Source organism: Salmo trutta, chromosome 8, assembly GCF_901001165.1.
Source record: "Salmo trutta chromosome 8, fSalTru1.1, whole genome shotgun sequence".
NCBI classification, from domain to species: domain Eukaryota; kingdom Metazoa; phylum Chordata; class Actinopteri; order Salmoniformes; family Salmonidae; genus Salmo; species Salmo trutta.
This window is the reverse complement of record NC_042964.1, coordinates 42,478,365-42,504,771: the sequence shown is the minus strand read 5'-3', so window position 1 is coordinate 42,504,771 and position 26,407 is coordinate 42,478,365. Positions and strand designations below refer to the sequence as shown.

Sequence of the window (26,407 nt, the reverse complement as noted above, 5' to 3'; positions counted from 1 at the left end):
TATGATACCATCTCTTTCAGCAGGGACACAGTGGTTAGATGTGACACTGTATTTGTTAGAGGGAAAGCACAGTATTTGTCATGTTAAAGTAAGTGACCTTATACAGTGACCTGGAATGCACAGTGTTGGAGGAGGATAAAGTGACACGGTATGTGATGGGGTCCATTGACATAGGGTTGGGTTCATGCAATCAAACCAATAGCAGCTTACCAATACGAACTCCTCTCTCGGCATGTCCAGCCCACTCATTATGTCATCCAGTCATGGCTAGTGGGAAGGTTGCTGACTTTTTCTGTGGCTTAACCAACAAGGCTCATAATTTAAAAATTGTATTCGTATTTACAGATGGCATACAAGTTTGTTATTAAGGCATGAAAGCTCACATGTTAGAGAAGGCATTTTGATAAACAAATACTTTTTACGTTCAAACGGCTCTCCTGTGAAGTCATGACTTGCGACATACGCCTAGTTTCCTGAATCGGGTCACATAGAGTAAATAACCGTTCTGCAGTGGCAGCAGTGCAGTGCTGTGGGGTCAGTAGTGCAGTTGCAGTGCTGTGGTTGTCACTGTGTCATTGTCAGTGCTACTGTTCTCTCTCTCTCCATCTCTCACTCTCTCCATCTCTCACTCTCTCTCTCTCTTTCTCTCTCTCTCTCCTCATCTCTCTCTCTCTCTATCTCTCTCTCTCTCTCTCCATCTCTCTCTCTTCTCTCTCTCTCTCCCTCCATCTCCTCTCTCTCTCTCATCTCCTCTCTCATCTCTCTCTCTCCAGTCTCTCACTCTCCTCATCTCTCTCCCTGTTCTCACTCTCCTCTCTCTCTCTCTCTCTCTCCTCTCTCCTCTCTCACTCTCTCTCTCTCTCTCTCTCTCTCCCTCTCTCTCCTCTCTCTCTCTCTCTCTCTCTATCTCTCTCTCTCCATCTCTCTCTCTCTCTCTCTCTCTCTCTCTCCATCTCTCTCTCTCTCTACGTCTGTGTGTGTATGTGCCAATGGTCCAGATGGCTACTCTGTCCTCCGCCATGGACACATATGGCCTCCACTTCAGTCAGGCCCCCCCCCTACTAGGGACACTTTAACACTATGATATGATGACCTGTTCTTGGCAGGAGGAGGATGTCTTCTGTTCCATACTGTTGAACGACCATTAGTAGAAGATAGATGTTATTAGACAATGGAGACAGACGTGATGGAACCATCATGGTCCTTGGTGCTAGATAGCGTGTTTCTATTGGTCAGGTCATAGTGTGGAGGTTGGAGGACTTTGGTGATTTAAGACGTCGGGTAATGTGGAGTAGAGGCTCGTGATTGTTTTGAGAAAGAACTAGAAGTCAAAGAAAAGCGGAGGATAGAGACGGAGAGAGAAAGTGTGTGTGCGTGCGTGCGCGGCACTGCGCGAGTGTGTTCGTATGTATGCGCCTGTATATTTGGTGTGTGAGAAAATCCGCGTGAAATCCTGCAGTGGCGTCCCTCCTCGTCACCCGTCATAAAGAATGATTTCCTTGGCCACGGCGGCCAGGGCATGATGAGGTCATGGCGCCATCATTTGTTTTCCAGGAGCGTGTGAAGCTATTGATTGTGACACCAGGGCTGCAGGCAAATGTCGTCCATATTTACCCAGATTAATTAAACAGTCCCGCTTCCGCACGTCACACTGCCTCCAGGAATACGTTAACGCCAGCTCTGTCAGTATGAACCTGCATTTAAACTCTGAGCGCATTCTGTCTCCACACAAAAAGGAAATGACAATGACAGGGTATGCTAAGTAGCCTGGTTCCCAGGTCTGTTTGTGCTGAGTTGCAAACATCTGTGGTAATTGTGCATACATCTCCCTCTCCATCTCATTCTCTCTCTCCCTCTCTCTCTCTCTTTGTCCCTCTCCCTCGCTGTCTCTCCCTCTCGTTCTCTGTATCTCTCCTCTCTCTCTGATTAGCATAATAATTATGCTTATAATTGAAAAATAATGATTGTCATTATAAACCTGGGCAGTGCGTTTTGGTGAGACTGAAATTAAATATGGATGCCACCTTGTATTCTCCCACTTAATCAACATCTTTTGAAATATAGAGCCGTATCTCACCTGACGGAACACAAAATACAATATTAAATTGAATACAGCACCGGAGACAGAGAAGAAGATATGGCACTTTGTCAGAGAGAGAGCTATTGTGTATTAATTGTCAATAAATAGTTGAGTTATCTACATAGCTGAGGGTGTGTAGTGATAGGTACAGTGATGAGGTGTGGCAAATCTCACTCGTTTGTCCGCCACACAATTCACTGACTAGTGTATTTCTGTGCCTAATGGTTTTGTCCATTATCTGAGGTCTAATTCAGGTACAGTAATGCTGGGACCTATTCAGTAGAATGCAACGTTCAGATTACATTTTAGATAGAAATGTAGCGTATTGATACTGAGGCAAAGACCTATTCTGCATGATAAAGAACCATGCTTGTTCTACACAATATTGAATAAGCCCTATTGAACCCCCTATAGGTCTTGGTTTTTGGCAATCTATTTGGCCTTGATTGGCTGTGTGTCTCCCTTCCTCCAGGTGATGTCATCGTGTACATCAATGACGTGTGTGTCCTGGGCACCACCCATGCCGACGTGGTCAAGCTGTTCCAGTCAGTGCCCATCGGGCAGAGCGTAACCCTGGTGCTGTGCCGTGGCTACCAGCTGCCCTACGACCCCGAGGACCCGGGCGCCAGCGCTGGCACCACCACCACCCTCCTCTCCCCCCTGGGCCTGATGGAGCAGCGCCCCCTCCTGGTCAACGGACGCTCCAACTACGACAGCTACATGGACTACATCTCTCGCACGGCACGCTTCGTCCAGGAGCACGGTGACCAACATCTCAACGCCCACCACCACCATCAACCCCCTCCGCCGCCGCACCCCGGCGACACCCACCTGGACGGCTCCTCCCTGACGCCCGGCGGGCCGCACGGCGAGGACTCGGTGTCCATGGCGTCATCGGGGGCGACGCAGGCAGAGCTGCTGACGCTGACCATGGTGAAGGGGGCGGAAGGGTTCGGGTTCACCATCGCAGACAGCCCGACGGGCCAGAGGGTGAAGCAGGTGCTGGAGCCCCAGGGGTGTCCTGGTCTGTGTGAGGGGGACCTGATCATAGACATCAACCAGCAGGGAGTGCAGGGCCTCAGTCACACCCAGGTGGTGGAGCTGCTCAAGGAGTGTGCCGTCGGGGCTGAGACCAGCCTGGTCATCCAGAGGGGTGGAGGAGGTAAGAATATGCCTGGGGCCTCGATAACCGGCTGGCTACTTCCTGTCTTTCTCTCCATTTAGAAGAGCTTCTTCATATACCCATCTCTCTCTCTCTCTCTTTCTCTTCCTGTCCCTCTCTTTCTTTCTCTCTCTGTCTTTTTCTTTCTCTCTGTCTTTCTCGTTCTCTCTTCTATCGATATTATATCATTCTCTCTCTCTTTCTCTGTATAGCTTGCTCTCTCATACTGTCTTTCTCTGTCTACTACTTTTACTCTCTATCTCTCTCTCTTTTTTCCTGGTGACCTGGTCCAGGTGAGTGTGTGTGTGTCCTGTGTGTGTGTGTCCTGTCCTAAGACCACAGAAACCCATTATACAGTACGGCCGTGTTTGACTGACACTCAGCTACTCTCACAGGACCTTTACTTTACTTTACTTACTGGGGAGAAAAAGTGCTTACCTTCCGTTTACTCTGAAGGACTCATGTTGTGCGTATTTAGCTTGCGCTCTTTCTTTGGCATCCGAAAATAGATTTTTTTGATTACATTTCCTGCTTGATAAAAACACTGACTCATTTGAAAAGTTTTTCTGTTTTTCTATTTGTACTGCAACCTTTCTTTTATAAAAGTTTAATATGTGTGCAGAGTCTAGACTTTTGTGTGCAGAAAATTACTGCCAAAATAAAAAGACGGTGATGTGAGCAAGATATAAGCTGTGTTCGAATACCCTTACTAACATACTGTATACTACATACTTAGTGAGTATATACTACATACTATAAGTTAATTTTAGTATACTGTAAACGAACAGTATCCTTTCAGTTGAGCGTACCAGCTCTTCGCCTGTCTACCGGAAGTTGATGCTGTTGCTATGCAACCTCTTGCTAGCTAGTTAGCATAACAAATGACTAGTTAGACATTTTACGACTTCGGGTGTGTTCTTAAATTCAAACTGGAGTGCCAGAGTGTGCTCGTAAATTCCGAGCATTGTCAGATAGTCCGTTTGTAAATCAGAGCGTTTTGCTCTCGGAGCGCACACTGGACGCTCGAGCCGAGGAGTAGGGTTGATTTGAGTGTTCTGACCTTACAACGGCAGTCAAGCACCCAAGCTAACGTTGGCTAGCTTGCTAGCTACTTCCAGACACAAATGAGACCACTCTGACCATTTTACTTGCCCTAGCAGAGCTGGTTAGGCAGTTTTCATGTTATCCAGAGCGTTGGTGCTGGCAACATTTTAATGACGTTTTTTTCCTGAGGTTTACTGACACCGGCCATATTCAATGGATGTTGAGCGCTCGTTAATTCATTATTCTGCAAATCGGAGTAGATGGCCAGAGCGAATTTACAAAAGCACCCGAATGTCCATTGAGAATGCACAATGACTATACCATTTAGCTAAGCTAAGAATGACGGGAATAATCAAGTCAGTAAGCGTTGGGTAGTTAGTTAGATAACCTATAGTTAATATACTGGCAAGTTTGATGTATAAGTAGCCAACTAACGTTAGGTAGCTAGCTAACAACATACCGGTACATACTGCTGTAATGATATGCTATGGGGTTCGTAATGACAGTGTAGCTAACAAATTGTCAGCCAACATAACGTGTAAGGTAACTTATTTGAAAAGTCATTACTTTATTACATTGGTCAACATTTTCTTAACATTTGTCATAATTAGTTAAAGCAAGGAATTTGTATCCACTCTCGTTGTACTTCGGCTGCATATTTTCCGGCATTTTCTTCAAATCTGAAAACGATGTGAAGCCACGCCCATTTCCCGAAGAATTGCATTATGGGTCCTAAAGTACGGAAATAGTGTCCTCTGCGTGTATACTTCATATTTTGGAGAATGTAGTACGACATCCGGGAACTTTTGGCATACTAACTATATCCATACTATGACCAATAAGCATACTATATACTCAATTCACGTCTCAAATAGTACGGTTAGTGTGGTTAGTATGAGTATTCAAACAGCTATAAAGTGTAGATCTGTTCTATGTGCGCTATTTCTATGCTTCCTGTTCTTAAGTTTTGCTTTTGTGTCTTTTACTTTTGGTTTTGTACACCAGCTTTAAACAGCTGAAAATACTATATTTTTGGTTATGGAAAATATATTTCATAGCGGTTTAGATGGTACAATGATTCGCTACACAATGACTGTTTGTTTTGTCACATCAACTGAAATAAGGCGAATTACTAGAATTTTTGCAATCAGGAAATGGTGGAGCGATTTCTGCATATTGCACCTTTTAAGATTTTATATGGAACCCAATATCACTGTGGTCACCTATTCAAGTCAGAAAAATCGGACTTTCTTCTCTAAGGTTGCAAACCTCTACTTGATGGACCTTGTTTAATGTGATATCAGTATGGTTTTGTATCATTCAGGGGAGAAAGAGCGATCTCATGGAGGAGAGAGGGGAGTGATCCCATCCACTTGTATTTCTAGGAGGTGGAGATTTTATTGATTGAATTTCCTGCTTGATAAAAACGCTGACTCATTTCCAAGGTGTCTGTTTTCTATTTGCTCTGCGACCTTTCTTTTAGAAAAGTATGTAAGACTTTTGTGTGCAGAGAATTACAGCGTGAAATAAATAGACGATGACGTGAGCAGGATATAGAATGTTAACAAGCCACCTCTAGTTGCTAATTTGCGCTATAGTGCTTTTATTTCCGACTTGTTTGTCTGAGAGTAAGGCCTGCTAACAAACAACATGTAACAGGCTGCTAACAGGCTAGCCATCTTTATCTGAGTCATACTATGATTCTCCTCTTGTTTCCTCAAGGATGATTGGAGTGTTGTATAGATGATCACATCAGATAGATCAGTTATATGAAAGCTGTACTTATACAGGTACATTACTTGGGCTAGAATTGGGGTAGGAAATCTGTTCAAATTGTATAAGGAACTCAATGTCACTGGTCAAAGTCAGAAAAATCTCACTTTCTAATATAAGGTAGAAAACCTCTACTTGATGGACCTTGTTTAATGTGATGTCAGTATCGTTTTGTATCATTCAGGGGAGAGAGAGAGAGTGATCCCATCCACTGTAGAGGTTAATAGATAGCAGGACATGAGTTGTAGTTAAGCCTGCTGTGATCAGGAAGCTCCCATTAATCCTCCTACCCTATTGAAGTGTGGAGTCAATGATTGCAATAATGCCCCACACTGACTCAGCCATTACACTAGTGCTACGCACGCACACACCCTGTAGTTGATCTACTGGTAGAAGACTAATAGTCTGAGAGCCAGGCAGATAGCTCCACGGTGACTAACTTACAGAGAAAGGTCAATGTCATTTTGGGAATTGATTTAGTGTCAGTTGCACATTTCTTTCTTTATTAGGCTGGCAGGAAGTGGAGAAAGAGATTGGGTGCTAGGAGGGTTAAGTCGTTTTTGTCTCATGAGGGATGCCCACACGCACGCACACACACGCACGCACACACACGCACACGCACACACACACACACACACACACACACAGACACACACACAAAGAGCCTCCCATCTGTGTGGTAGTCGGACCCTGGCGGTCGAGCAGAGCTGGAAGGTCAAAGGAGAGCGCTCTCCTGGAAGCGCTGCCTGCTGGCCCATGAAGCAGCTAGCTAACTGATGTAGATTTAGTCACATTACATCAAACCCAGTTAGCACCATTTAGCTCCTCCACGACACCACCCTGAGGCAGAACGCCACGCTGGAATGTCTGCTTGTCGGACATCTTGTGACAGACTCACCCTGTGAGGGTGAAAGGTCATAGTAGTCACTTGGCACGATTCAGTCTGTTTCAAACATGGCCGTCTGCAGTGGGGAAACAGAAATTATTAGCCCTCCCCTCCACCCATACAACATTGGCTGGAGATTCAGTCACAAACACATTTTTCTTCCATTAGGATTCAGTGATTGAATTGGAATTTCAATTCACCTCATGTCCTAACTTGAACTGAATTGGAATGGAAATGACCTCAACCCCTGTAGGCAATAGCTCACGCTCCCTTCCGGCTCCCAGACCTTAACTTCTGTTGCTTCGGGTGAAAACAGAAAAAATATCTTTCCATCCCTACAATCCAATCAGGGATGAGAGCTTCCAGCGTTTAGCCAGGCCATTACGGCCCTAATAAAACTGTCACCATTCCATTGTAATGATGTTCCAGCTCTTAATGCCCAGCGATTTGGCTGTGCTGTCAGGGAACTGGACCCAGGCCATACATTCTAATTAAAATGGCCCCTGTCTCGGTCCCTGAGGACCTGCGCCTCCACTCAACTCACTGCCCAGAGAGAGAGTAAAGAGGTGACCACCAATGTCTGTCTGTCACCACATTACATTCAACTAGCAAACATGTCCTCTCTTCTCATTGACTCTCAAATGCCTTGTTTGTGTCATGGCACATACACACAGACACACACACATACACACAGCTCATATATTTGGTAAACACTCTCAAACTGAGAGAGAGAGCAGAGGGAGGACTAGCTAACTAAGTTGATTATGCATTGGCTCTGTCCGTTGTGCAGCAGTGTGTGTATGAGAGTGTGTGTATGAGAGTGTGTGTATGAGCGTGTGTGTATGAGCGTGTGTGTGTGTGTGTGTGTGTGTGTGTGTGTGTGTGTGTGTGTGTGTGTGTGTGTGTGTGTGTGTGTGTGGTGGGGCCAGATGGTTGTGTGGCTAGCACTGCCATGCGGCTCATCTAATGACAGGCAGACGGCTCCAGACGTGTCTACAGTCTACCACCTCTCAGCCTCACAACACACTGAGACAGCACCATCTGGTGGATGTGTTTAGTACTGACACCCTCTGTCACCAGAGGGGGAAGCTGTGACAGCCTTATTATTAAACGCTCATCTCTTTTACACACACACTCACGATTTCTTGTCCGTGTAGAGCCTCGCGGCGCTGTTGTGGCTCTTTTGTGGCAGGTTGCCGTGCCAACCCCTCCATTAAAGGCAGAGACAGCGTTAGTGAGATCCTAAGTGATCAGTGGGAGCTGAGTTACCCCACAGCAGCTCTGTCTGTCTGGGGATGGCCACAGGCCTCCTTAACTATGAAGAGGGAGAGCTCTTATCTCTGGAAGCTATTGACTATTGCGTGTGTGCGATTGCGTGCGTGCGTTTGTTCATGATGTAGCCCGGGTGCACGTTGTCATGGTCACCAGTACTCGACGGATGAGCGTTGCCGTGAAAGTTGCAACCACTGTCACTGTGTGAAGACTTAATTGAATGTGTCTTTTTTTTTACACCATGTCTCCACAAATATTAGAGTATTTGAAGTGGCGTTAGTGATCATCATTGCTAAATGGTAGCAGAAACACATATATTAGCTGTACATAAACTGTGGATGTAATGTCTGTGTTTACACCGTGCCTCTAGCCCATAGCTTTCTGCTGTTCATGTCATATAGTTGTTCATTATTGCTTCATGGTTTGCTACTTCATAACTACCTTATGACAGCTAAATTGATGTTATCAGGGCCGTCACTTCAGCTTGCGATGTGAATGTGTGTGCGTGAGCGTGTGTTTTTTTTGTGTGTGTGGGGTTGTGTGTGTGTGTGTGTGTGTGTGTGTGTGTGTGTGTGTGTGTGTGTGTGTGTGTGTGTGTATCCATGTGTATGTCTTCACTTGTACTGGTATCAATCCCCATAATGCTCATCATCAGGAATGGAGGAGGTCCACACCGTTTACTCTCTCCTCCATGGATCAGAGACGGACTCACTTACCATCGCTAACATCCAGTGAATTACGCGGGATCACTTTTAAACGGTCCTGCTCTCCTAATAAAGTTATGATATTCAGCCATCCCTTCAACTCCCCGCTGACTCCCGGCCTCTTTCTGCCAATACAAATAGCCGCCGTGCCTCTCATCAGCGCCACTAATTAGCGAGTGTGCTGCAGACACCCTCGTTAAGGCCCATCTACGCCATTACCCAAGCTGCCTTCACCACAACACTAATTGGAGGATTTCAGACATGTCCGTTTAGTGTGCCTCGACGTGGCAGGGTTGTGAAGTTCACATGCGTTTGCCCACCCATGCTTACCCACCAGCAGAAATCCATATGTATACACAGTACACATACATACATGGTCAATAGCTGTTTGCTGGTCGAGTACACTCTCTCACTGAGGTTTTCTCTTGATGGATGCTGCCAGTGTGTTAGTCACTCTAGTCTTTCTTGCTCACTTGGCCTGTCCTGTTCCCTCCTGTTCCCTCCTAATGCTCTTTAAGGTGGCTATTTCTTCCTCCGGGCTGAACCAGGGATGACTATCACAACAAAGAGATAGAGAGTGAGAGATCGAGAGAAGGGAGGGATGGAAAGTATATTATTCAGCACACAGCCAGACAGTGATTCATTGGCTAACAGTAAGAGGCGCTAGAGCAGGCTGCCTGCCAGACCAGCACAGTGCTGAACAGCAACAGCCATGTTCACAGCTCTGTCTCCACCAACATGCACCATGCAGACCTGAGCCAATCTAGAACTGCCTTGTGCCGCTGCAGGAATCCTTGGCCAATCAGAATGGCCCTAGGAGATAGGAACAGGAAGAGAGAGGGAGGTGGGAGAGACATTAAAATGGCTTATAGGTGAGCAGGCAGGTCAGATCCCAGCGGGGCTAGAAGAGGTTAAACACATTTACTAGGGTTGAGTGGTACTAAGATCACTTTCATTGAGTCAGGGGTTAAGGCTTCACAAAAGTGTGTTGGGAGTCTAAGTAGGGTGCTTAACCTGGAACGGCTCAATGGCTCCATTGACGAAACTAGGCCCTTTTACTTGGAGTGTGTTTAAAGTGTGCGATTAAAGTGTGATTGTATTATACGAGTAGTAGGGATAAAGAAATGATTGTGTTGTTGTGAGCTGTAATGTGGATTGAAGCATGGAGTTTTCTCTCTGCACATAATTTCTACTGTTCCTCAGCTAGATGTGTGTTGGTATTGAACACGTGAGTGAACATGGAACCAGCATGCAACAAAATCAATTTTCATGCGGCAGATATTATTTAAAGTAGCTAACCGCCCCTGTGGGCTTTATGTATATTCATAAGCTATGCAAGATTCCATCAAATCGTAGTGTTATCCAAATCTCATTTAAATAATGACATGGCCTGCTGTTAGCCTGGAGGTGTGATATTATTGTGCTCTTCACTGTTGTGAGTGTGTGTGTGCGTGCAGTGTATCTGTGTGTGTGCACATGCGTGTGTGTACGCGTGTGCAGGTGTGTCGTGTCATGTTGGAAATACCTACATCTACATAGGGTCTCGTATGGCTCTGATTCAATCAACTAATTAACTGTATGGGGGCATCACTAAGTTCCATTAGTATGTTGCTGATTCATTTAGCATGCAGCTCTTTCGCCGTAGACAGAAAATATGTCAACCCTCTCACTCTCACTGACAGTCACACTTTACATCAGAGCTATTTATCATTTTTCTTCTAATCAGGAAGTGATTCAAACCTCAGCCAGCCAATCAATTAATCAAGGTAGAAAAGAAAGTCAGCAGTACTTCAGCCCTCAAGCCCCCAAATTCAATATCCCTTTGTTAATACAGTATACACTACCTGCTATCCTTAGGGGCATTAGGACCATGGGCAGGCCCAGTTGTTCAGTGCTCCACCGAGGTCATCGATTAGTTGCCACAGGAAACTGCAGTGGGTCAGCATGGTCTCATTGGAGCAGAAGAGTCACCGTAAAACTGGTGGTCCTGTCCCGCTGCTCTTACATGGTCCTGTCCCAATGCTCTTACATGGTCCTGTCCCAATGCTCCTACATGGTCCTGTCCCAATGCTCTAACATGGTCCTGTCCCACTGCTCTAACATGATCCTGTCCCACTGCTCTTACATGGTCCTGTCCCAATGCTCTTACATGATCCTGTCCCACTGCTCTTACATGGTCCTGTCCCAATGCTCTTACATGGTCCTGTCCCAATGCTCTTACATGGTCCTGTCCCACTGCTCTTACATGATCCTGTCCCACTGCTCTTACATGGTCCTGTCCCACTGCTCTTACATGGTCCTGTCCCAATGCTCTTACATGGTCCTGTCCCAATGCTCTTACATGGTCCTCTCCCAATGCTCTTATATGGTCCTGTCCCAATGCTCCTACATGGTCCTGTCCCAGTGCTCTTACATGGTCCTGTCCCACTTCTCTTACATGGTCTTGTCCCAATGCTCTTACATGATCCTGTCCCAATGCTCTAACATGGTCCTGTCCCACTGCTCTAACATGGTCCTGTACCACTGCTCTTACATGGTCCTGTCCCACTGCTCTTACATGGTCCTGTCCCACTGCTCTTACATGGTCCTGTCCCACTGCTCTTACATGGTCCTGTCCCAATGCTCTTACATAGTCCTGTCCCACTTCTCTTGCATGGTCCTGTCCCACTTCTCTTGCATGGTCCTGTACCACTGCTCTTACATGGTCCTGTCCCAATGCTCTTACATAGTCCTGTCCCACTTCTCTTGCATGGTCCTGTCCCACTTCTCTTGCATGGTCCTGTACCACTGCTCTTACATGGTCCTGTCCCACTGCTCTTACATGGTCCTGTCCCACTTCTCTTATATGGTCCTGTCCCACTGCTCTTACATGGTCCTTTCCCAATGCTCTTATATGGTCCTGTCCCACTGCTCTTACATGGTCCTGTCCCAATGCTCTTATATGGTCCTCTCCCAATGCTCTTACATGGTCCTGTCCCGCTGCTCTAACATGGTCCTGTCCCACTGCTCTGTGACAAATTATTCACTTCAGACACCTCTACTCTGTCAGATCTCCAGGTGGAATGTCATCATTGCAAGTGTTACATACTATGAGTACTGTAGGCTAATGATAACGTGACCTGTCATGGTTAACTTGCAGATGTAGTGCTAGCTCAGATCCCTGCACTATCTGAACCATAAAATTGGTTCTACTGTGCCAGGCAAACTAAATGAAATGCAGCTCAGGTATTAGAACATATTTGACTCAGTAATGTTCTCTGCTATGGCGTCTCACAGGAACAGAGGCAAGAGTCTGTCACTCAATACATCTCAGTGCTGATCTGCCATAGGAAAGGGCATCGCTGACATCTCTGTCTAACCAAACACCTATGCCTGAGTTAATGAATGGATTTACCCTGTGGAGTACCCTCCATGATGGGTGTAGCTCTGCCTTTCCCAGGGAACACAGGTTGTTCTGTCTTGAAGTAATGCCGGTTGATAGCAGGTCATCCTAAGAGCACTCGTAATGATGGACCTTGTTTTGAGAAAGTGAAGAGAGTCAGTTTTCATTAAAAAACAGGCCTGCCGTCTGAACGCTCTCTCATGTGTCACCCAGTAATGTGGATTCTTTATCATCTTTATACATGTTGTGCCTGTGCTGATAGAGCTGTCCAAAAAATTAATTGGATTTGAGAATTGTTAAAGTCCTTCCTGATAAGCTGCTGTAATTTCCCCCCCATCTATAAAAATCTTTATTCTAGCCGTGGATCTGTGCAAGGCAAGCTCCAGTCAGATTGATGACTCACTGAGAGAGAATGATAGTTTGCAAACGTGTCTTCTCTGTCGCTGCATCTCTCTCCCTTCCTCCCTCCTCTACACTCCCTCTCTTTTGTTGATCACTTCCCATTTCTGCTGTGCCACTCGTTGGTGATGGAGGGCATGTTTGCGGTGTGATTGCGCCCTTAAAAAGAGACTAGCGCCCAGAAGCCTCCTGGCATGTAACGCAGGCAGCCACTCGCTAATTCCATCCTCGACGATTTGCATCCACTCGTTCTGTTCCTGGAGGGGCTGAAAATTGAATTGAGAAGACAGACAGTCTGTTGTTTGTTTGTTGTTTTTTACATTGCTCCCTGTTTCTCCGGGGGGCCGATGTGGAGTGAATAGTTTGGGCCGTATATATTATGAAGCTGGGTCTTTTGATGTGAGACTGCTGCCTTGCGTTGCATAGCTCTGAGCGTGAACACTGGCGGTGGTGAGTACCGCTGGAATTCCTGCATTCTGTTACACTCTGTTTGTTGTGATCATGTGTTCTAGGCTGAAGTAGATTGTGGAATGTTGTCATTTGCTGAGTAAATGTTGGCTGGGCCTTTTTAGATGACAGTGGTGGTGGGTAAGGACTCGCCCTTCCCCTTCGGTGTTTGCAGATCTGAATGATCTGGATAGATATAAGTGTAGTGGTGGAGCTTCCACCTCATTATTTACAGCTTACAGATGGCTTTATGTTAGTGCTCAGGGAGGGGTTCTGTTTCCCCATTGAAAACACATGACCTACCCCTAACACAGCCAACTCATTCACACTACCCTCCGGCCAAAATCATCCCAAAACTTTGCACATTCACACAGCGCCTCTGGTATGCCTTCAATCAATTAACGAAAGTCACAATCCATGTTGATATATTAGAAGTGGAGATCTTTAACTGGAATATGAATATTTACCCGAGAAATAGTTGGAGCCCTCTGGCCTGGCAGTGTGTGGTCCAAACACAGTAGTGTTGTGATATGTCCTCATCCCACACACATGCTGTGACTGTTGAGACTACAGTTCCCTGAATGATTCAATCCAAGGCAGAGGTCCATGCTACTGCTAGCAAATGATGTAATTAAGTGCATGCAATGACTTGCTAAACTCACACAATTACAGGACCTACATGGCCTGTACACTGTAGTGCAGTGAGATTCGGGGTCAGGGGAACTGCAGTAGGGGTTGCGAAATAAAAATATATGTATAATTATTTTTGGAACCAAACATTTGAGGACAGATGGTACAATATACAAACGTTTTTGAGAAACATAATTTTATTGAGAAAATGTATTAATTGGTTTCTTTTCATTTTGATAAGAGAAGAAAATGTAATGCATTGAAGGTTATTTGTTGATGTAAAAATCAAAATGTACCGATTTCAAAGTTGCGAGGGGTTGCCAGAAATTCTTCAGGGGAAAAATGGGGTCCCCGGAAATTTTGCCTCAAATCATGGGGTCCCCGCTGAAACAGTTTGAATACCACAGCTCTAGTGTATATCTTGTATTGTATCAAATCTGCCAGTCTAACATGGAAACTTACTGTGTAGGTTATATTTGTCAGTGGAAAATAGTCCCTCCTGTGTTGAATGGTGAAGCCTCATCACCTATCGAATCATTCTCATCAGTTCAATCCAACTTTAGAGTCAGGGGAGCGTTTAGGGTTTTCTAAGGTTATGACCTATTCTACTTCTGTGAGAATCCCATTTGATTCTTTACCTCTGGTGTTTTCCCCAAGCGTTGTCCCTGTAAGGCAAATTAAATGACAGAGAATTTTGTTATAAGATCAAGCCTGGATGTTTATCCAAATACTGGCAAAGGCTTCCCCAATATGATCCCCGATCAATTATTTGGAATGATTTAGCAACACATACGGTAATGTGTAATATATATATATATATATATATACACTGAGTATACAAAACATTAGGAACACCTTCCTAACATTGAGTTGCATCCCCTTTTGCCCTCAGAACAGCCTTAATTATTCGGGACATGGACTCTACAAGGTGTCGAAAGCGTTCCACAGGGATGCTGGCCCATGTTGACAATGCTTCTCACAGTTTTGTCAAGTTGGCTGGATGTCCTTTGGGTGGTGGACCATTCTTGATACACACGGGAAACTGTTGAGCGTGAAAAACCCAGCAGTGTTTCAGTTCTTGGCACAAACCAGTGCCCCTGGCACCTACTACCATACCCTGTTCAAAACGTACTAACGTTTTGTGTCTTGCCCATTCAGCCTCTGAATGGCACACTTAACACCATCCATATCTCAGTTGTCTCAAGACTTAAAAATCCTTCTTTAACCTGTCTCCTCCCCTTCATCTATACTGATTAAAGTGGATTTAACAAGTGGCATCAAATAGGGATCATAGCTTTCACCTGGATTCACCTGGTCAGTCTATGTGATGGAAAGAGCAGGTGTTCTTAATGTTTTGTACTGTGGTGGTGGCAGTTTTCAACTTCCCCTTGGCTTGGAGACCAACGTTACTGTAAGATCCTCTCTGACCCATTGTCTTTCTGGTGCTTCAAGAATCTGCTTCTCAAGGACATTGCATCGCACCACTTGGGGTGGGATTATTTTGCAGCCCTCTCATTGCTTTTAGTGTAAATCTGTCATCTTTCCATTGGTTTCTTAATGTTTTACTCCATATAAGTTTTGTTATCTTTCCTTAGTTCATGGAGTAGCCCTCAGACACAGACAGACCAGCTCAGACCTAATGTAATGGCTGCCACTACTCTCTAGGCTAAACATTGTTGTTTTCTCACTATTGCAGGTCACTATTCACCCTGGAAGACCCCTAAACAGGTAAAATGCATTGTCTTCCGAGCCTCAGCTCTCCCATTAATTCTAATTGACTCATTTAGTTAACAAAATGGCTGCACTGTGCATATATGTTGGAGCTGCTCTGATTGACTTTACTACATAACCTTAAATCTATATCTTCTGAACTTTGGATGCAGTCTTGCTGCTGTTTAGCTGAGAATGACTACTCTATTCTATTCCCTTCCCTTATACTAACTGTAGTGCTGTTGTCGTGTCTCGGCTGCTGCTGTATCCTGGCCTTGAGTTGGACCCTTCCTCTTGCCGTCACATGCAGAGGAAAGGGTGAAGTGGCCCACTCATAGATATAGAATTACTAGATTCGTCATACCGCGAGCCAGATGGGCCATGATCTAAATAAATCTTGATGGTCATTCTATGTGGTGTATGTCTATGCACATGACAGTCTACGTCTATGCAAACTGCTAGACCAGATGCTCTTCTAGTAATGCTATATCTATGGTCCAGACTCTGGGTTGGCATGGTCCCCTCAACATTCCATCCTTCTCTCAGCTCCTCTGTATCCCTGATAGAGAGAGTGAGAGAACCCTTTTCTAACAGTCATACCGAGAAATGATCATCCATTCTTCCCTTCTTCCTTCATCTCCAGGCTGCTATAGAACTGCTACTAACTTAGCTATCTTTCCTGATCATCTTTTGTCATATCTATGTTTTCTCAGATGTCATATATGTCAGAGAAAATATACAAATGTTGTATTTTTAGTTTTTGTCTAGACAGATTGTACTAACATGTTGAAAGCTAAAACTTTCAAGATGTCTGAGACCTCTTAGACTGTTTATCTGTCTGTCTGTCTGTCTCTGTCTGTGTCTGTGTGGACTCTGTCCCCAAACACTCAATAAACACTTGTCGTCCAAACAAGGAAGAGCTGCAACAATGCCTCTCAGAGCACTCTCTGAGTTGAGTTAGACATGGTGTATTGCCAAGAAACAAGGTGTGTGTGTGTGTGTGTGTCTGTGTGTGTGTCTGTGTGTGTGTGTGTGTGTGTGTGTGTGTGTGTGTGTGTGTGTGTGTGTGTGTGTGTGTGTGTGTGTGTGTGTGTCTGTGTGTGTGTGTATCCCATTTCATGCTACTTCATGTTCTAGTTTGGCTCTGATATAGCTAACCAGCTACTAACCCCAGCTCATTTGTGGAGTCTCCGGCGACAGATCATAACATTCCACACATCCATGGACTCAGAAGAAGCAGTCTTTGTGTTATCCCTGCGTGTCAGCAGCTCTCTCAAGCCCTCACATGGATTTTTCCTCATTGTAGCTCATTTCTGTTCTCCTCTTTGTGGAATCTCTCAGTTTCCAACAGATTAATGGTAATTCTGAATCTGAGCTCCCGGAGAAGAAGTGCCTGGGAAAATAGCTATGGAGGCAGGCAGGCAGGCAGTCCAGCCGAAGCCACTCTCTCTCTCTCTCTCTCTCTCTCTCTCTCTCTCTCTCTCTCTCTCTCTCTCTCTCTCTCTCTCTCTCTCTCTCTCTCTCTCTCTCTCTCTCTCTCTCTCTCTCTCTCTCTCTCTCTCTCTCTCCCCTAGCGTGTGTATGTTCCTCTCCACACATTCAGCTGTGGTGGAGAAGAGGCAGAACAGGCTTCAGAGCAACAGCAGCTGCCAACCGCCCCCAACACAGAGTTCAGAGTTCAGCCCAGGTTTAATTGGATATCATTAGTTCCAAGACGATTTCCATAGCCCAAAGAATCCCAGCCTAAATAATCCATCATGGATGCAAAGTTTAAAAACAGAGACTAGGGTAGCTCTGTAATTGTGACTCAAAGTTGGTAGACGTAATAATGATGCCCTGCCTTCCCAATTCAGCTTGGAACAAAGCCTGTTCATATATGAGTATATTCTCATATAGTCATGAGAGTGAAGAACATAATATACAATAGCATGTAGTACTATTGGTGTGGATGCAGAGTCAGTTCATGGCCAGACCTGAGAGTGTTGTGTGTAGGAAACAGCAGTCTCTAGCCACACACACACAGGTCATACAGTCTTAAAGAGCCTGACTGACTGACTGACTAAATGAGGGGGAAAGATTCAATTCGATTCAAAACATCTTTATTTATCCCTCTCAGGGCCAGTTAGGAAAGACTGCCAACCTTCATTCTTCACTTACTACATACAGTATAATAGATGGAGGGAGAGAGAGATGTTGGAGGAGGAGGTAGGGGAAGTGACAGTGATATAGTCTGGTCCAGATTTAATAAGATCCCCTGACTGTCACCCTGCCATTACACGGCCAGACACTCAGACATTCTGAAGATCAGTAGCAGAGTGGGAACACTTTGATTTTGCCTTGGTCCGATGGAACTAGGTGCCTTGGCAGCATCTTTTTATACCGCTCCTGATATCAAACGAGTCATTTTATCGGGTGGTACTAGAGAGAACTGTCGTTCTCACTGTCATCCTAACATACCAATGTGTCATCTTCACTATCTCATCAACACCACTCTGTTTTCTAAAGACAACTGACATTTATGCAACACAAGAAAGCAGCTCAGCTTGTCAAAATAGGCCATAGTGTTTATCACTTCGAATAATTAATGTGGTGCTTATTTCAAATTGGAAGAGAAATCATATTTTATGCACTTAACCATTTAGCCGCATTGTTTGGTTGTACGCTCGCATAAATTACCACTTCTCTCTTTTTCTCCTGGACGCACACTGAGTGGTTTGGGATTCAACACTGCTGAGAGTAATTGGGACAAAACAAACCTGTTTTGACACTAGCACTGCTGGCTTTTCTGCATTGTATTAGCGACACCACAATAGTGTTTTCCAGAATGGAAACACCACACATTATCCACCACATCTACATTCCATTATAGTTGCAGAACACACACACACACAGAGACACACGGGTTCATCCAAGATATTCTCTGAGGGGGGTGAATGCTGTGTGTTTGCACTCCTCCTATCACCATGCCCCTCTAGCATCCGCTACAGTCTCTATCATAGAATGTCTTGGGCCGTAGCCACCCTACACTGGACCAGTACCCTCTGTGTGCCCACTTTGGCCATTTGCCGTCTTCCAACGACGACAGTGGCACACTGCCATGTTTAATATGCTCTCCGCCTGCCTCCCTCTTCCTCCCAGCAGCCCTGAACTGGTGTGCCTGTGCTCTCTCTCCTTCTGCATAATTAACACACTGCTTTTCCGGACCTGCTTTAATAAGCCCTGGCATCTTTTATTTCCTTTAAAACGTTTCTTCACCTCTCCTCTCTTCATCTTTGTTGCTTTTAATTAGTCGCCGCCGGCTGGTGCTCATGTTGCTTTGCTGCATTACTACTCCCACTAATATTAGACTGCTGTAGTGAATGACAGAGGTCAATGAAGTCGATGACGTCCATGAAGGCCTCTATCCCCACCTGTATACTATGAATTGTTCGCTACCTGCTCTCACCTCATTTGGTTCGTCTAAGAGGAAGTTGTTAGAGTACCAGGACAGTGTCCCCTTGCATCCGTTAGGGATGTCAGTGAGTGAGGACCGGGTGAGAACCAGGGTAGGGGTGGTGGAGACTGAACCAATGCCCTGATGTCTGATGTGTTTACAGGTGTTGGAGCAGTGGGACGCGGCCCAAGGCCAGGGAGGGGGTCAGGGCAGCCCCCAGACCAGTCTGTCTGCCCCTGTTGTCCCCCACAACGCCCCCTTCCTGACCCGCCACCTCCACAGGGCCTCAGTCCCAGACTCTGCCCTCCCCGAGGGCTTTGATCTGAGCAGGCCCGACCCCTATGACCTCTATGAGAAGTCCAGGGCTATCTATGAGAGTAGTAGGCGTAAGTACTGGAAACACACTAGTACAACAACAACAACAGCCCCATCATATCTGTCTGGGGTTCCAGGGGTTAATGTTCTTCTGAACAGGTGGACCTATGAAGATACACACTCATACACACACACCTCATCTCCTGAATGAATCATTGTAGCCCTCGTGAACAGTAGTCAGGGCTCCATAGTGCAACATAACAATGGCCTCAGCTCCACCTGTTCTGTTCCTATAGGGACATAGTCTGGGTTGTCTGGGTTCTGTTCCTATAGGGACATAGTCTGGGTTCTGTTCCTATAGGGACATAGTCTGGGTTCTGTTCCTATAGGGACATAGTCTGGGTTGTCTGGGTTCTGTTCCTATAGGGACATAGTCTGGGTTGTCTGGGTTCTGTTCCTATAGGGACATAGTTTGGGTTGTCTGGGTTCTGTTCCTATAGGGACATAGTCTGGGTTGTCTGGGTTCTGTTCCTATAGGGACATAGTTTGGGTTGTCTGGGTTCTGTTCCTATAGGGACATAGTTTGGGTTCTGTTCCTATAGGGACATAGTCTGGGTTCTGTTCCTATAGGGACATAGTTTGGGTTGTCTGGGTTCTGTTCCTATAGGGACATAGTCTGGGTTCTGTTCCTATAGGGACATAGTTTGGGTTGTCTGGGTTCTGTTCCTATAGGGACATAGTTTGGGTTGTCTGGGTTCTGTTCCTATAGGGACATAGTTTGGGTTGTCTGGGTTCTGTTCTTATAGGGACATAGTCTGGGTTATCTGAGTTCTGCAGAATGAGATGTATTATGTTGTTTTGTCTGTAGATGTATTTCTGTAAATATGATGGAGTATGACAATGGTTTAAGAGTTTATACTTTTATCTTAGTGCTGACAGATGACTTGATGTTGATACATTTGTACTTGGCCTAGACTCCTTTGTTAGGGGAATCTCTGAATATCTCGCGGATCTCTGCCTCCAGTTGATGTTCTGCCAGAGTGTATAGTCAAATTAGCTTTTTTTCAGGAACATCTCAGCCAACAACCTGTCTTCCTAGACCGCTATAAACTTTAGGAGCCAACAATTATATTTTAGCCTTTAAAGATCCTGTCAGGGGTACAAGCGTAGGGATTTCCTTTCAGTTCATTGAGTGTACGGCCAAGCTTTTAACTGTGTTTCCAAGATATGCTCTGTAGGAGGATTTGTACGACAGTATACCATTGGTTTTTGACATCAGTAGTCATATCTACTGTATGATTCTGAACATAAAGTGCACTCATCCTTTTGACCAGTGCTAGTGACAGTGCTAGTTTCTGTTAAGTCCGTTCAGGTTGATGTACCATAGAGGCTTCATGATTGACATGCGAGGCTCTAGCCGGTAGACATGATAATGCTCTGCTCCTCTCTATGGTAGAATCTCTGTGGGCCTGAGTCAGTCGTAGGTGAGGAGAGAGACAAGCTGTGTGCACGCTTATGCAACACAACCTTTATTAAAGAGGACAGGGCTGTCGGAAGAACTCCACGTCAAAGCCTTCCAGCGTCTCGGTCAATCTTTCTCTGTTGCTTTCCTTTCTCTCTCTCTCTTTTTCTGTAGCTTTCCTCTCCCTCTCTCCAGCTCTCTCTCTTTCTATCTGCATTTCTCTCTCTCTCTCTCTGTGTCTTTATATCAGTCTGTCTCTCTCTCTATCTCTGTCTGTCTCTCTCTCTCTCTCTGTCTGTCTGTCTGTCTGTCTGTCTGTCTGTCTGTCTGTCTGTCTGTCTGTCTGTCTGTCTGTCTGTCTGTCTGTCTGTCTGTCTGTCTGTCTGTCTGTCTGTCTGTCTGTCTGTCTCTGTCTGTCTCTCTCTCGCTCTATATCTTTCTGTCTGTCTGTCTCTGTCTGTCTGTCTGTCTGTCTGTCTGTCTGTCTGTCTGTCTGTCTGTCTGTCTGTCTGTCTGTCTGTCTGTCGCTCTCTCCTCTGTCACTGTCTCTCTTCGTCTCACTCTCTTCTCTCCTTCTCTCTCTCTTTCTCTCTCTCCCTCTCTCTGTCTCTTTCTCTCTCTCTGTCTCTTTCTCTCTCTTTCTCTCTCTCTCTCTTTCTCTCTTCTCTCTCTCTCTCTCTCTCTCTCCCTCTCTCTGTCTCTTTCTCTCTCTCTCTCTCTCTTTCTCTCTCTCCCTCTCTCTGTCTCTTTCTCTCTTCTCTCTCTCTCTCTCTCTCTCGCTCTCTCTGTCTCACTCTCTTCTCTCTCTCTCTCTCTCTTTGTTTCTCGCTCTTCCATAATTTCTTTCTCTCCTTTAGTCCCGTGTTCAGTTTAGTGTTAAGTATCTGTCCCCTCCATGTAACATGCCCCCAAAGTGCTGTTCGCTGCTAGGCTACACGTGCAGACTGTTGGTCAGTCAGGTTAACAGGGTTGAGGCACAGGGCAACATTTAGGAACACTTTACTTGTTTCCCTCAGTGGTGTGGGAGTTGTAGGTCATGAACATTGGTATTTTTCAGTAACCTTATCTAACTAGGACTGGTCCCAATATAGCCTGGAGACCAATACAGGCTGTTAGAGAAGAAAATGCACCCATACCCCACAACCATAGACAAGTCAGTGTAGCTTCCACTGAATGTTGATAAGGTTTTCTACAGCTGGAAAATAATCATGCAGCAACAGGAAATGGCTTATAATTCATGGAAAAAATGTAGGAGTTGATAATATATATTACACACTTTAGAAGCCTTTTAAAGCCTTATTACACTACACGTTTATATTTCCTGCTGTGTATTCTCAGTCACAAAAGAGTGATCAAATTAAGATCCTACATCTGTAATTAGATGCTTTTATTCTAGTAGGGAACCAAGAGACCCCATTACATGTGAGAGAGCTGGAGTTAGATGGAGATTTATGAATTGTGTACTTTATGTAAACTGCAACACAGTCTGGAATATACCAAAATCAACCTCTAGCCAGCAAGGTCATTCTGTCCTTATCTTCTGCCCACATGTATGAGTATTTTTTTCAGCAATCTTATTTATTATAAACTTAAAACACTGTATATGGGTTCTGTGGTAAGACTTGTGTCAGTCTCCTTATGTGTCATCCGCCATCTTTGTTTCCTCAATTAATTCCTCCGGCATCCCAGCGGACACTGGTCTCCGTGATTAAACCTGCTGTAAATAGAGCCCATTTCTCATCACAGTCACTTTGACCCGCTCTACTTCATTTCATAGGAAAGGGTTTTCGGGGTAATGAATATCACTATGCCGCAAATCATTCTGCTTTCCAGTAAAGGCCTGATTGCAGATGAGTTTCTGCTCCCCTAACACATACTGTAAATAAAAAGATAGCTGTATTACATGCCCTAAGCATATCTTTTCCACAGTGGAATGGATGATGTAGGAACTCTGTGCAGACAATGTGCTGAGGCAAGTTTTTTTCTGTCTTGCTCTAGTCTCACAGTCTTTTTAGTAGTCTGCTCTGAGTGAGATAGTTGTAAGACAATGTGTGTGTTGTATTATTGTTTATGGGTGCTCCCTCAATCTCCCTCCCCCACACAGAGCCAGGCCTGCCGCGGACCACCTTCTCTGTGGACCACTCTGGTATGTACAGTGGCCCTGAAGAAGACTCCCCACAGGGAGAAATAGGGATTATTCTAAATGTTGTCTTTTTTTTATTCAACATTTAATTTGCAATGCATTAAAGGCCCAATGCAGTCATTTTATATCAGTATCAAATCATTTCTGGGTAACAAATAAGTGCCTTACTGTAACAGATTTCCATTAAAATTGGCAAAATTGGCTTTTTAGCCCAAGAAACATTCTCAAGCAGGAATTTAGCAAGAACTGTCTGGTTTGAGTGTGGAGGGGGAAACTGAAAACTAGCTGTTATTGGCAGAGAAGTTTGGAACTCTCTTTGTTATTGGTCTATTAACCAATTTACTGCATTGATGTCCCCATGGAAAGCTGAAACTCCCGCCCATGCAAACCTGCTGATTAGGGTCCTGTGTAGATTCTTTTCAACAAGCAACTACCAGGAAATAACACTGATAAAACATTTTCACACTTTTAGTGTTAGTTCCATCAGCTGTTGTACAATATTATATAAAACACAGGAATAACAGTGCCTTTCATTTCATGTGTTAACATTCACAATGTGTGATCCACAATCCTCTGGCTCCACGTAAACTAGACATTAGATTGAGGGCACTCCAAGGTCAACACGTGTCACAGGTATTGTCTGTTCCTTGACCCCAGGGGCAGAGTACCAGGAGGTGGAGGTCCACCTGAGGAGGCAGAAGTCCGGCTTCGGCTTCCGCATCCTTGGGGGAGACGAGGCGGGACAGCCTGTGAGTCCGGACACTCGTGAGAAGGCTCGTATGAGATGGGCGTGGAACCCTGTCATTTTCTCCTCTCTAACCCACTACATACATATCTAACCCTGAACCCTGACTGACTGAGAGACTGGTGATGCTGCTGTGGATGGTTACTGGTTAATTGTCTGTAGAGTGTCTATTCATAAGCACCACTAACATAACCACTTATACATGTAATTTCACATACAGTTACTCACTGCATGTTTCTTGTCCACTTGACCATGGTTACATATCACTTCAATGTAGTCCTTTTATGAATCCAGCCCTCTGATTGGTCAACCGACTTTTTAACCCCTACCCCTAGCTCTCCATGCGTTCTGATTGGTCTTTTTCCCATAAACAGATTCTGATTGGGGCCATCATAGAGAAGAGCCCTGCGGACAGAGACGGGCGCCTGCGGCCAGGCGATGAGCTCATCTTCGTGGACGGGATCCCGGTGGCAGGGAAGCCCCACCGCTACGTCATCGACCTGATGCACGGCGCCGCCCGCAATGGACAGGTCAACCTCACCATCAGGAGGAGGCTACAGGGCCCAGGTGAGAGGATGGGAGGGGACAGATCTAGGATCAGTTTCCTGAAAACTCCTAATCCTAATCATTAGGGAGGAAAACGGAACTCTGACCTTAGATCATCCTCTAGGGTCAAATTCATCCTACTCCAAGAAGGCCTGATAGTCTTCCTTTCTCTGGCCTTATGTGGATTCCGGCTGTTGTATTGTACCTTGAATTGTAGAGCTGCAAGAACATGCTGTGTGATGAGTGTAGCAGCCCTCTACACACACCTTCCCCACTCAGATCTCCCCATTCCCTTATGTCAGCTTACGCTCCGGCTGCCTTTGGTGCCTGGGGAGGAGAGCACAGCCACCCTGGTGAGATCCCGTCTCCCCTCTTCTGTCTCCCTCTTCTCCTTCCGTCTCCAGTCATGAAAGGTTGTCTGACTCATCCGTGTCGTCCGTGGTCTTGCCTTTCATCCCTCAAACGTTTGATTCAAAGTAACACTTTTGGAGGTGTCAAGACTCTGTGTCTCCCAGAGGTCTCACTGTCTTCAGTTCAACCTTGATCACTGAAGGAGATGTAATGAGCTCTAACATGACATCTTGGTTTTGAGGGAATCTTAGTTCTTAGCGATTGTATCTACAGATATCTTCAATGGAGGTTTTGTTTTGGATTAAAAATATCTTTGGATGCAACAATACAGCCGATGAGGTGTGAGAGAAACCATGACCTTTCTCTGATCTGATAGCCAGTCCAGACAGGGCCAGTCTTTGTCCATTGAGTGCTGTGCTGCTGTGCTGGGCTACAGTGTGGAGTGGTGGAGAGCAGAGCAGGTTAACTCGGCTCTCCGTTCCCCCTCACAGGAGAGCCGTGTCCAGAGAACGGCCGCAGCCCCGGCTCTGTGTCCACCCAGCACAGCTCCCCACGCAGCGACTTCACCAATGTCACCTATCCTGGCAACAACGCAGCCCCAACCACTGACGCCATGGGTACAGGTAGCACCACAGACGGCGAGCCGACCTCCAGCGTGCAGCAGCCACCGAGTGACGTCATTATCCACCGCAAGGAGAGCGAAGGGTTTGGATTCGTCATCATCAGCTCGCTCAACCGGCCCGAGACCGCCGCCGCCATCAGTGAGTGCTGCTCTGTGTGTGTGTGTGTACGTGTGTGTAGGTGAGTGAGTGTGTGAGTGTGTGTGTGTGTGTGTGTGTGTGTGTGTGTGTGTGTGTGTGTGTGTGTGTGTTATTGCGTGTCCATGGGTTGTTTACATTACAATATACTGCCTTATGGCAATTTCACCTTTTAAAAGGGAAGGCTTAGCATATTATTATGCTCTAGAGTTTTCGTGCATTTTAGTCCAACAGATACGGTCATTCCAAGCAGAGATAACCAAATCCATTCTGACAGAAATTGCTGAGAGGAAGAGGTCACAACTATAGAAAAAATGTAACACCTCTATTTTTGAACCATGTACTCCTCCTCTAACCATCTAACCCATCTCAATTCCAAATGGTTTCCTGACTGTACCAGTCCCTCAGATCTGAGGTAGCTAGGCTCCAGTACGCCGCGTCGCCTTTTAGTGCCCTGCCCACACTCGCCGTGCATACAGCCAGCTGTCTTACATAAGCTGAGAGGGGGCGAGAGAAATGTGAAAAGAGTGAGCAACATAGATAGAAAGAAGAGAGGGAGAGCTGGAAAGAAAGCAGCCAACCAGTAAGATTAGCCTGAACTCAGACTCATCCTCAACTATCCATATCTGTGTCTCTCACTCTGTGTGTGTTGTCCTCCTCCTCTCCTCCCATCCCAGGCGTTCCCCATAAGATTGGGCGTATCATCGACGGCAGCCCGGCGGACCGCTGTGGCAAACTGAAGGTGGGTGACCGCATCCTGGCGGTGAACAGCCAGTCCATCATCAACATGCCCCACGCCGACATCGTTAAGCTCATCAAGGACGCCGGCCTCAGCGTCACCCTCCGGATCATACCACAGGAAGGTGAGCGAGACGAGGGGACAACGGTCAGTAGACTGGAGATAATGTGGGGACCAAGGGGTCAGCAGAGACATCTATACTGTAGATGTGGGGGGACTTTCAGGGACTGTTGTTAAAACTGATTGTCATCTTAAATGCAGCACGTTGTCTTACTGTACGGACCGTTTTACATCCTTTTTTAAAGGAGGTTGTTCTCTCTCTGGCTAAGGCACCATTTGCGTGGATCAGCGAGTGATATGTCTGTTTCTGTCACCATCTTCTAATGCTTCATGGGTGTTTCTTGTATGACGAGCATCTACTGTAGA

The 26,407-nt window shown here is 45.7% G+C and overlaps 1 protein-coding gene across 1 annotated transcript in view; it reads left to right on the top strand.

Annotated features, from left to right (window-relative positions):
* Positions 1-26,407, top strand: part of LOC115199004 (membrane-associated guanylate kinase, WW and PDZ domain-containing protein 2) — a gene marked incomplete in the record, with an annotated part of 237,189 nt that overhangs the window by 191,825 nt on the left and 18,957 nt on the right. The window contains 8 exon segments of the mRNA XM_029761485.1: positions 2,553-3,242; positions 15,476-15,507; positions 19,086-19,308; positions 22,804-22,845; positions 23,500-23,591; positions 23,962-24,154; positions 24,976-25,245; positions 25,920-26,105. Of these exon segments, the coding sequence (XP_029617345.1) occupies positions 2,553-3,242; positions 15,476-15,507; positions 19,086-19,308; positions 22,804-22,845; positions 23,500-23,591; positions 23,962-24,154; positions 24,976-25,245; positions 25,920-26,105 (1,728 nt within the window).